Source organism: Adiantum capillus-veneris, chromosome 11, assembly GCF_014529385.1.
Source record: "Adiantum capillus-veneris isolate H3 chromosome 11, ASM1452938v2, whole genome shotgun sequence".
Classification (NCBI taxonomy): Eukaryota; Viridiplantae; Streptophyta; class Polypodiopsida; order Polypodiales; family Pteridaceae; genus Adiantum; species Adiantum capillus-veneris.
In genome coordinates this window covers 63,059,491-63,071,085 of record NC_140941.1, presented here as the reverse complement: position 1 = coordinate 63,071,085, position 11,595 = coordinate 63,059,491, and the positions used below count along the sequence as shown (strand labels likewise).

The window sequence follows — 11,595 nt, the reverse complement described above, 5'->3', positions numbered from 1 at the left end:
CTCTCTCTTCGAGGATGTAATTTTGCTTTTGGAGCATCGACCGTGTGAGTGCATTCACTGGTGCTATGTTTATAGTTGGTGGTGTCCCATCAACAATCTCTATTAAGTTCAATGGTGTGATTTTCGGTGCGTTTGGATTGTTAGGACACTGTGCGATCAAATGATCTATGCCACAACGATTACAAATGAGTATTGGCATTGCCAATGCACTCCCTTGACTTGTTTTCATTAGTGCAGCATTCTTTTGCATTCGAATGGGGCATTGAGCTACTCGATGTGGTCCACCACATTCGTAGCACTGAAGAGGTGGTCTCTTGCCAAAACTATTAATGTTTTGGCCTCTTGCTGCTAGCGCAGTAGCTTGATATACTGTTTTGATTTGTCCCCAATGGTCTTCCATATAGTACATGGGACACTCCTCAAGCATGTCGACTCCATAGGTGATACTAGAGTCTATGTCTTCTTCGCAATCTACATAAGTACTAGATGACTCGCAACCTATTTGGTTCATAGGTGTAACTCTTGGATGAGGGGGTTGCGGTCCTAGCACTGGAGGTGGCAACGGTGTGGTTTGGACCACATTTTGGGCTCTAGGGACCATGTGCTGTAATGGCAACTATTGCTCCATGGATGGGGTAGGCATCAATGCAGGAACTCGAGGTGAGTCTGCCCAAGCTATATGCGGTCTATTTTCCATGATGCGTTTAAGCATTAGGCAATCCTTCGCTTGATGGCCATAGCTACCACACGCGTTACAAGTCCCGTTAAACTTTACTCTGAAAGTAGGGCATTCACTCGTAGTATGTGGGCCCAAGAAAATTGAGCACCATTGTTGCTCCCTTCTTGGATACATATGAGTGTTTTGTGGAGCACGATTACCCCTAAGGCTTTCTTAGATGGCCTTGGTGAGATCTGCCAAAGTCATCTCAGATATCGTTTGCTCTTTCACGATTGGCTTTATCTTCATTGGCTCATGCCCTGATGCTTGCGAGCTACTTGACTTCGGCTCGGCAGACACTCTTTCTCCTACAATCATTAAATTATCCTCCAATTGGATTGCATTCATGGTGACTGCTTCCCAAGTAGTGATACCTCTAATGACTAGGCCATTATAGATACTTTCATGTCGTAGTCCCCTAATGAATCTATTGAGCAATTGGTTGTTGTTGAATCGCTCGTTTGGATTGCATCGAGAATTCAAATTCTTTAGGCGACTAATGAAGTCTCTCACGGATTCACCTTCTTCTCGTTGGGCTTTCTGGAGCTGAGAGGCTACACCCCAAAGTACTCCCTCTCGTATGTATTCTTTTAAGAACAGTCTCCTAAGAGTAGAGTAGATCGTTTTCTCTTCTACTCTTAAGGTTCTATACCAATCTCCAGCCTTTCCGTTTAGGGTCAAACTCAAAGCCTTACACTTATGTAGCTCATTGTGCTCTTCCAAGGAATCGCACACATGTTCAAAGACTTCCATATGCTTTCTAGCATCTCCGTCTCCACTGAATTTTTGTGTGAGCTTAGCTACTTGAACTGCCTTGCTCCTAGGCTCTCTATCAGGTGCACTACGCATGTTTTCCTCAATAGAGCGACCGATAGTTTGAGCAAATGCTGCCAAATCTCCTATTTGAGCAGGTATAATGGGTGTATGTGCTCCTGGAACCACATGTGAGATGGGAGTTGGCCTTGGCCTTGGCATACGCGCGGCTCTTGGGTCCCAAATTTCGTATGGTGGTGTACCAGACGGTGGTCCAAATTTTACAGGCGTGGCCCTAGGCATAGGGGGTGCCTGATATGGCATGTTATTATTAAATGGCATGGCTCCACTTGTATAAGATCTTGGATAATTCCATTGTGGATTGTAAGCTCTTGGAATAATCGGAGGTGTAGGAGCTACATGAGGCTGAGGTACGACAGGTGCACATGATTGATACATACATGTAGGTATAGTTGGGGGCACTGTGCTACTAGGCATCGACGCAGTGTTAACAAATGAACTCCATGGTGTATTTCTTGTCATGCTCACCACTGGGATATGCATGGTAGCCGTAGTGTTATTAAGAGGAAGATGAGCTAGATCTGGGAAGGTAAAGCTGCCACTTGTGGGCTCAGATTGTACTGAGGCTCCTGGCGAAACAACATATGGAGGATCAATGGGGCTCACTGAGGGAGTCTCCATTTGTGACAGGGTTGGTTGGTTGGCCTTTCCCATATCCAAGAATCTCATTAGGCCTGTTGAAGGCATGTTGATCCCTGTGTTCTGTCTTTCTAACTCGACAATCCTATGGAGGACATCACAGACTTTCTGTTGTTGCTCATCTATGCTAGTAGCACCCGATGTGGATTGTAGAACATCTAACCAACCCACATGATAGGTGTGTCCTGTGTACCGATCAGTTAAAGCTTCTGCTTGTAGGTCATACTCCCAATTTTCGTTTAGGAATATCCCATCTAGGCCTGGCGTGGTGGAGGTTTCCCTTGAAGTGGAAGCATTATTGCTCCCCATAGCATGCCCCTCCGTGACAGCTACCTTGGGAGCACTCGGTTGCTCGGCTGGCATGATTGTTGTCATAGGAGCCTTTGCTTTCAGGGCTCGACTTTGTTCTAGCCTTCGTAGGTTCTCAATTTACCTCTCCCTTGTTGCTTGCATATAGCGTTCGATCTCTTGTACTTCGGCAAGACTCCTACCATCGGGTAGTAAAACCTTAGAGGGAGATAGTCCTAAAGGATCAGGAGGTGCAGTGGATGGAACATTTACATGCACACTCTCAAGAAGCATAGGGTCCATTTTAGGCATGAATGACGAATTTACTTCCCCACTCCCTTCATTTATTTCATTAACCGCATGTTCGGAGCGAGTAGCTCTACTAAGGGTCTCTTTTAAGAGGCTAAACACGCTGGACCCGGGCCGTGGGCCCATGGCATGCATGTCTTGACTTGAACTATCAGGGTTTGGTGTAGGATACCCCTCCATGACTTCGTAGTCAGAGGAAGAATCACTAGACGCGATATGAGGATCTTGGGTCGCGCTACCTTGAGTCCCGGCCGAAGGTCTAGAACCTAGGGTGGAGGAATAATGGGTGCCCGCGTAAATGGAGGCACTACCAATATGCTCGTGCTCTAACACTCGTCCAGAGCATAGGTTCATATGACTTGGATCCCCTAGAAGTGTCAGTGAGGGCCCGTGAAGGCTGCTCACCTAGTAATTTTGGGTGTTTTGCAACCCAAGTCTTTTCTTATTTATTTATTTTTTGATTTTTTGGTCCTTTTTTTCTGACCCAGCTATAGAATAGAACGTATGATAGCTCAAAACAAGCGTCTTGGTCAGAGGGACATGCCGTGCTTTACAGCCCTCCGTTTGGTCACTTTATGCCCTCGGAATCCCTAAAACCGTCAATTTCTAGTAGGGAACTAGGCCCAAATTAGAAAGTCTAAGGGTGCAAGTGGGAAGAGAAGGGAGGAGAGTGGAGGACTTGCCCCACATGCTCTCATTCCCTCTTGAGGGGGTAGGGTATATATATAAGAGTGAGTCTAATATATATCATAAGACTGAGGACTGGGCTTGGGCTTGGGCTTATGATCTCGATCCCGATCAAAATTTTAGTGTAGCCCCTCAGTCACTCACGCTTAAATATTTTCGGTTTTTTTATTTTTTTTCTTAATTTTTTAATTTTTTAATTTTTAAATTTATTTTTATTTATTTTTAGATTTTTGGCGATGACCGCGCACGGTTTAGGTGACCCTTTCTTGGCCACACACACTCTCACTTACCTAACCTCCAAGTCAACAGCTCACAGACAGCTCACTACCTTATCTACTTACTAACAATGTTGCTGACCACTAACTAATCTACTAACTAATCTGTTAACTGCTTGCTGACAGTGGGCTAACTGTCCACCTACTTCCTCTCTCACTACCTTACTGTGCAAAGACTGTGTGCAGGCAAACCTTGACAGAAAACTGTGTGCAAGCAGAAATTGCTAACTGCCTTCCTACTTATTCATTCACTGCAAACAAGCTAACGACTACTAATCGTGCAAAGACTGTGTGCAAACAGAAAACACAACATTATGCAGAAATCACAGAACTTGCAGACAATACAGAAATTAACAACTTGCAGAAAAACAACTCATTCCTCTTCCACTTCCTCTTCTTTCCTACTACAAACAACTCATAGGAGAAGCACAAAGTGCCTCTTGGGCTTAATGCAGGGTGATTCCCCGGTAGCGGCGCAAAAAATGTGCGCTCCTTGCCGTACTGTCGAAGCAAGGGACTTGCCGTTACACCGTGTGCGAGCCATAGACGGCTCCAAGCACACAACTAGCTTAACTAGTAAGCTCAAAAGAGGGCAATGGTGTGTCACTCACCGCTCTATGCTCTTGCCGTGGAGGATTCCTCGCCGCGAAGAAGAAGGAGACGCTGCTACGTCGCGCTCAACTGCTTCACCGCCGTTGTGCCGCCGCAATGCTCGATCGCACTCTCTCTCTCTCTCTCTCTCACACACACACACACACACACACACACACACACACACATACACACACACAAGGAGGTGAAGAAGAAGAAGATGGAGATGGAGATGGAGCAAGAGCACTCTTCTATTGCACAAATGAGAGAATGAGTGAATTTTAGGTTTAGTTGGCTTTTATATGAGCTCACCCCATTCACACTTGGGCACCCATGCTTAGCCAACTAATCCCTTGAATGTCCCAGTTAGAGTGCGCCTCTCATCGGCGATCACTCTTACCCTTTTCCTATTGGTCCGACAAGCCCGGTACCTGACTCTACCAAATACATAATACACGTCCGTCGTAGGTGATGGGGTGTCCGTGAGCCGTGAGGGTTAACAAATGCTCACTATGTTAAGTTATTTTCTGCTATTTACAAGCTATTTAGACCATTAAATGTTACAATACCTCTACCTTCTCTTCTACTTTCTCGTCTACCTTCTCCTCCTCTATGGTCTTCTTCTCATGGGCATACTTTTTTCTTAAACATCTTTCTGCCATCTATTTGAAAAGCAAAAACCACAAGCAAATCTATCTCTTCATTGTATAGATTCTGCCTCATTTGGTGCAATGTGCACATGGATCTTATTTTTAAAGTGGCCAGATCTTTGTGTTCATCCACACATTAATATTTTGGATGGGGTTCTTAGAATAGTCATCCATCTTTTGATCTAAAGCACCCTCCACATAATGCCACCAATTGCAAAAGAAATGATATAATAAAGTTTTGGGTGTGGATCATGTGTTTAGATATAGTGGAGTTGGATTGCACTTTGCAAATGACTCCATACACTGTTTTTTGAGATCAATCTTTTTCCACAAATTCTAATGCATTTTTTGTGTTTAAGCACTCAATTGGAATTATTGTTCTAAACACTTCTACATCTACCTTTGCCAAAAATCCACAAATACAACAATGAACATAAACATTGAAACTTTGATCATTTGCTTGCAATAACCTGTAGACATTTTTGGATTTCATAAAAAATCTTTCAGGTGTAGCTTTCACTTGTTGTTGTGAGTTTGGTAATGGACACTTTTCACTCTTAAAATAGGACAGTGTAAGCTTGGAGACACTACCCTAATTCTTTACAAATTTTGGTGGAACATAGAAATGATCATAAAAGAGTAATCTCTTTTATCAAGGACACACTTCACCAACTGCCATACCTCCATGGTTAAGAGATGGAGGTCTATAAAAAGAATAGTTGCACAAAACTAGCAGAAAAAGTTTAACAATCATAAGCGTAGAGTGGCACAAATAAACAAAAGAAAAGTGGATATAATTGTCAATAATCTAGTGTAAAAATATGAATCACTTTACAACTAGCTCTATATAGAGAAATATTGGAGTTCTCGGGATGGAAGTGAAGCTCCTTGTGCATATAAACATGCTGCACTAAAACTTCTTTCACTATGTTTTTAGCTCTAGAAAGCTTCAAATCTTTCACTTTTCCTTTCCAACATGACAATAATTGATTTTCGAGAAAGGTTTTCTTCTCTTGCTCCGCTGCATTATAATCCAAGTACCCTTAGTTATGGATGTTGGGATCCACCGGTCATCTTGGTGCCATAGGTGGTGATGGTTTCAATGGATTTTCTAGGAAATTTTGACAGGGTTGACTTCATTGCTTGAAGAAGATAAAGGTGAAGAGATGGCAATAGGAAGAGGAGGGAGAAGAAGGTGGTGAGACAAAAAAAGAGGGAAGAGAAGGTTGTGAGAAGATTCAAAAACTCTCTTCGGTTTGCGAAAGAGACATTCTTGAGGTAAAAGGATCCCATAGTGAAAAGTTACCTTAGATTATCTCTCAAAGAAACTTCATTTTAGGAATTGAAACATAATTTTTAAAATGAAGGTTCTGGAATAGAAGCCCTCCTCCCATCGGCTTAGAGCGCTCTCTCTCTCTCTCTCTCTCTCTCTCTCTCTCTCTCTCTCTCTCTCTCTCTACGTTAAAATGCAAAAAATGACCTCTACTTCTCCTATTGATGCAAAATTGGAAGGTCTGTAGTAATCTCCAAATCTCCAAATTGGACATACTCTACATCGGTCGACTAAGATGCATCGTCCTATAGATAATATCTCCTTGAAACTTGCACCACTAATAAATGTGAAAACATGACTTAACATAAGCCTTCCGTTCTCTATATTCTCTATGTAATCTGCAATCATCTTAGCAAGCTACACATATGTATTTCTTTCTAAAGCAAATTACACAACTCTTTCAGTCCATTCAAATATCTCATTGCACCTTTCATTTCCTATGATAGTAATAAATTTTCTTAGGACTCCCATTGTAAAAGCAATGTCTACATGAGTCCCAATCATAGTGTACATCAAAGAATCAACAAAAAATGGATAGGAAACCTTGACCATTTGAGCTTTTGCCTCATTACATGTTGGACGTTCTTTTGGTTAAGTTTCACATGTGGAGGTAATAGAGTACATATATATCAACTTCTCTCCCTCCATATTGAAATGCTTCCATACACAAAAAATTGTATTCTGTTTGTGACAAGTATAAGACATTCTTGGACCTTCCCCGCATAATACGCATGCCAAGAATATGGTTTGCTTCTCCCATTACCTTCATGTTTTTGCACGCATTTTGAACCTCTCTTTAAAATAAAATTGTATTGATGGATCTAAACGATTTACCTATAAAATTAATCTATATCATGTGCATTCGAAGGATATCTAGAAAATCCATATACTTATATGTTATGAGGGAATAAATTGACCCCTTTTTCTTATAAAACTGATTAAAAGATTGAGGTGCTATGAGGCAACATTCTATAAAAAGCTCCCAGCTTGATTATGAGCTTCCCTTTTAGAAACTTGGCCAAATTTTACAAGTTTTAGAGTAAATACCGGCAAATGCTTCAAATTTTCATTGGAAAATTGAGGGAGTTTTAAGTGTGTCGAGTGCTCACATATCCCAATTTGTAGTGTAAATTTTCCAAATGAAACGAAAATTGTCGATTAAAACTCCGTTGGACCTGTATTCGCAAGGTAAAGAATGTGCATTTTAGTTGTAAATCCTGGCAAACACATTAAATTTTGGCATAAATCTCGATTGTCAAGAATAGTTCGCCCTTAAAAAAACATGGCCAAGAAAATGGGTGATGGTTTTGGCAAACCGTGGCCGTTGAGGGAGTCCACAAAGGAGCGTTGACACTGATCGAGGTTGAAATAGTCAAGGTATAAGATCGGGCTGGGAAGGAGCGACGGAGACAGCGAGAGAGGGACAGCGAGAGAATAAGAGAGAGACACGCAGTACTTATCAGAGAGAGAGAGAGAGAGAGAGAGAGAGAGAGAGAGAGCAGCAGCAGCAGCAGCAGGTTAACAGCATCATGGGTGTGGGGCAAGCGGAGATGATGAAGAAGACGGGACACGCGGTAGTGGGCACAGAGTGGTGCGCGAGTGGCGAGGAGGTGCTGCGCTTGTGGCAGCCCGCCTGCAGTTGGGTGGCGCATGTCTCCCGCTTGCAAGGTGCAGCTGCATCGCACTCTCATGATATTGGCATCGAGGAGCCTCTCTTCAGCATTGTCAACCCGCCCTGCTTCTCCTTTCGCTGCCACAACCTCCTCCTTCGCCACGACACCCTCCCCGTGCTGTCCACCACTCGCAAGGTATTGCAGTATTCCTCTCTTTGTTGTTCTGGATAGCCATTTGTGACTCACGCTAGCTGGCAAATAGTCTTCGAGTCGAGATTTGCACACATCCATTATGCATTTTTGAGCAGAGAAAAGAGGTAGATAGGAACAATCCCAAAAGACCTCAAAGATCCATCCGATAAGTCTTGAACTCAAGACCTGATAGTAAGCATCCTCTAGGCATTTAGAGAGAGAGAGAGAGAGAGAGAGAGAGAGAGAGAGAGAGAGAGAGAATGCTCAAAATGCCTAGAGGATGCTTACTTTGTAGCCACCATGACTTGCTCCCTTCATTGCTCACCCTATTAGGTAGCTAGCTCTCTTGAAAAGACCAACCACAAGCTCATACTCAAACGTACACAAGAATTTTTGGATAAACTCTCACAATAATTCCCACATTGTGACTTATCTCAACATCATGAGCTTCTGTGAGGGAGGCACCGTATACCTAGCTAGGTACGATTGGGGGCAGGGGACCGCCGGCCTGGTGGGGGGGCCGGTGGTTCCCTGCCCCCGATCGTACCTAGCTAGGTATGCGGTGCCTCTCGAGTAGCTGAAGCTCATGATGTTATGCATTGTATGAAAAACACTCCGTTTTCTTACATGAGAAAATTTCTATATCTTCTTGTGATTATGACCTTTTCCTTTTATTCTTTTCCTTTTAGGTATATATGTTTGTATGTATGTTACTCTTTTCTATACTCAGTTTCTATATTACAAAACACTCCTCACCCTCTTATCTATCTCCTTATGTGTGTGCCACAGAAAGTCTTCTCATATTCTTAAAAATCTTTGTCAGATCAGAGAAAGCCTAGATGACAATGATTATTTCTTCTCTCATTTTTACAAAGTTAATATTGGCAAAAAAATCTCAGCATCAATTCATTGGTTGTCTTTACAATGCTCTTTTATACAACATCATCAGTTTAATGCTTATTTGTTGATTGCTTGCAGTGTTTGAGCCTGAAAAAAGTTACATCTGTATACCGTGGAGAATCTAGTAATGGCGGTGGTGCTTCATTATTATTTACCGTGCGACTTGCTCATGTACTACAATGCTCCACCAATTTGCATGTGTTTCTAGAAACACCCTCAAGCAACTCTTCACCTATGAAAGCAACTGGTCGTGTTCCCGACTACAAGGTTAAAGCATCATGTTTTAGAAATGACCTAACTATCATCCGAAATGATGGAGCTGTAGTGGCCACGGTTCGTCTTTCTATCTCTCTTTCTTTAATTCCATAACTGAAGATGATTTTCTTGTGCTGGTTGTTCATCCTCATATAACCAACTTGCAAACATGTAGCCTTTGTACCTAAAACTAATAGTAAAGTGCCTACCTTGATATTATGTTGTCATCGAAGTTCAGAAAATGCACAATAGTAGGTTTGTATATTATATTTTCACAATTATGTACGCCTTTAGCCCTAAAAAGGTTAACCACCTCAACAACTTATATTTTCATAATAGCTCTCTTCAACAACCCGGTAATTATCACCGAGATCATGTTTATATTTTCTTGAATGCATCTGTGTACATATAAGCCGTATTATGTTCCTAGGTGTGAAAAGGGGAGCGCTTACACTCAATCCCAACGCTATATGAGAGGGTTTGGTATACTTTAGAAAATTGTTAAGCTACAAGGGCTGCTAAATTAATCCTCTTCACAACATTTTCTCTCCTATGCATTGGTACATGGAGGGGAGACTAAGTTTCTCCTTAGACTTCACAAGCCAAGTTGCTCATAATTCTAGTTTAGGGTATAAATTCTTAGATATGATTAGCATGCTGTAGCTGTGCATTTGTATATTTGTCGGGTAGAAAGGGTGGTTATCTTAACAATATTTACCTTGAGCATTAGCAAAATCATTCTCTTGTTGATTTCCTTTTGTCATAAAATTATGCATGTATACTTGTTTTTTTGAATTTGTTTTTTGGTATTGCCATCCACACATTCCTTTTATTTACGTTACTTGCTTTTTGTCGATTGAGTTTGATTTTTGAAATCTAATAAAGGACATTGCTACATAATTACAAAACCAATATTGCAAAAGGTTTCAAGATATATTCCTTTAGTTTATATTAAGGTTTTTGGTTATATGGTAGTATGGGCCATATTGTTACAATTGTAAATTTTTTGACATAACTCTTGTTGGCGTATTTTGTTTATTAGGCACAACACAAGTGTTCATTCTCAAGCTTATTTCTCTCCAAACCGAGCTACAAAATTGTTGTTTACCCGGGTGCCGACAAAGCATTCATCACAATCCTAGTAGCAATTCAAGACAATCTCAGAAGGAAAATGCATGGGAATGCCGGTGGAGGACCGTAGATTGGATATTCAAAGCCATAACTAGTGGTTGTAGGCAAGGCTCGTTCATGTTATCTTTGTACAACTTATACATATCACCTTTGTAAAAACTCATGTTGAGTCTGGATTTCCCTAAGACCTTCATGTTAACTTCACCTTTGTAAAAATCCATCTTTTGTTGTAACATAGCTTAAACTACTTTGGAGAAAAGTTGTGATCCTTTCTGTGTGTGTGAGAGAGAGAGATGTAGATTTTTTATGTGCAATCAAAGTGCATCCTTTTGCCTTGCTTAAGGCTAGACTATCGTTATGCTTTTTCATGAAAATACCTTAGCCATTACAAAACCATGAAGTGGATGTCTTATTTTGACTACCATTTCTCCAAGTGAGCAAAGCAATTTGCTCTCTTCCTTATGTGACCTGCACATTGTTGTGGCCAAGAAAAGCATGGCCATTAGGTTACACACACACACACACACACACACACACACACACACACACACACACACACAGTACACACACATTTGTAGGTGTGCGCGCACGCACATAAGCGAGGAGGGTGGACTATTGTTCTTGTAATCACTCCCACAAGATGACAACTCTCTCTCTCTCTCTCATCAAAATGACATCTCCTTATAATATAGAAGTTACCAACCCATAAAAATTTAATAGTATTATCATTGCCATGTGCAACAAGTCTCAAAGTAGAAGGAAAAGTTTGATATGAATCTCATCGAGGAAGGGTTGCACAAGTGAATGGTTGGGAATGATTGCATCTATACCAATAAGTTTCTCATTGATATATATGATTTCAATAAGAAAAATAGCCATCTCATCTTTCTCATGCATGACCATTTGATTCTAGATGTTCTTGAAAAAATAATCTTTTTGCCTAATTGTAAACCGCATACATTGCCAGCTAGAATGTCCCAAGTTTGTTTTGCATTAGATAAATATTGGACTTCTTTGGGGCCTTGTAAGGTTTGTGATTAAATTTCTAATTGGTAGGGGATTTAGGGGACACAAAAGACCTCTTAAAGGTTTTGAGCTAGAATATATCACTTTTCAAAAGAAATTGACTAGTGGGCTCTTTGGCCCATATTTAGCAAGCCTTGGAAGATGGACCATTGGT

The 11,595-nt window shown here is 41.4% G+C and overlaps 1 protein-coding gene across 1 annotated transcript; it reads left to right on the top strand.

Annotated features, from left to right (window-relative positions):
- Positions 1–7,732: 7,732 nt before the first annotated feature.
- Positions 7,733–10,694, top strand: LOC147447338 (protein LURP-one-related 15-like). The gene is made up of 3 exons (XM_086524299.1): positions 7,733–8,132; positions 9,108–9,362; positions 10,327–10,694. The coding sequence occupies exons 1-3, from the start codon at positions 7,854–7,856 to the stop codon at positions 10,483–10,485; spliced, it is 693 nt and encodes a 230-aa protein (XP_086380425.1). The 5' UTR covers positions 7,733–7,853; the 3' UTR covers positions 10,486–10,694.
- Positions 10,695–11,595: the final 901 nt, after the last annotated feature.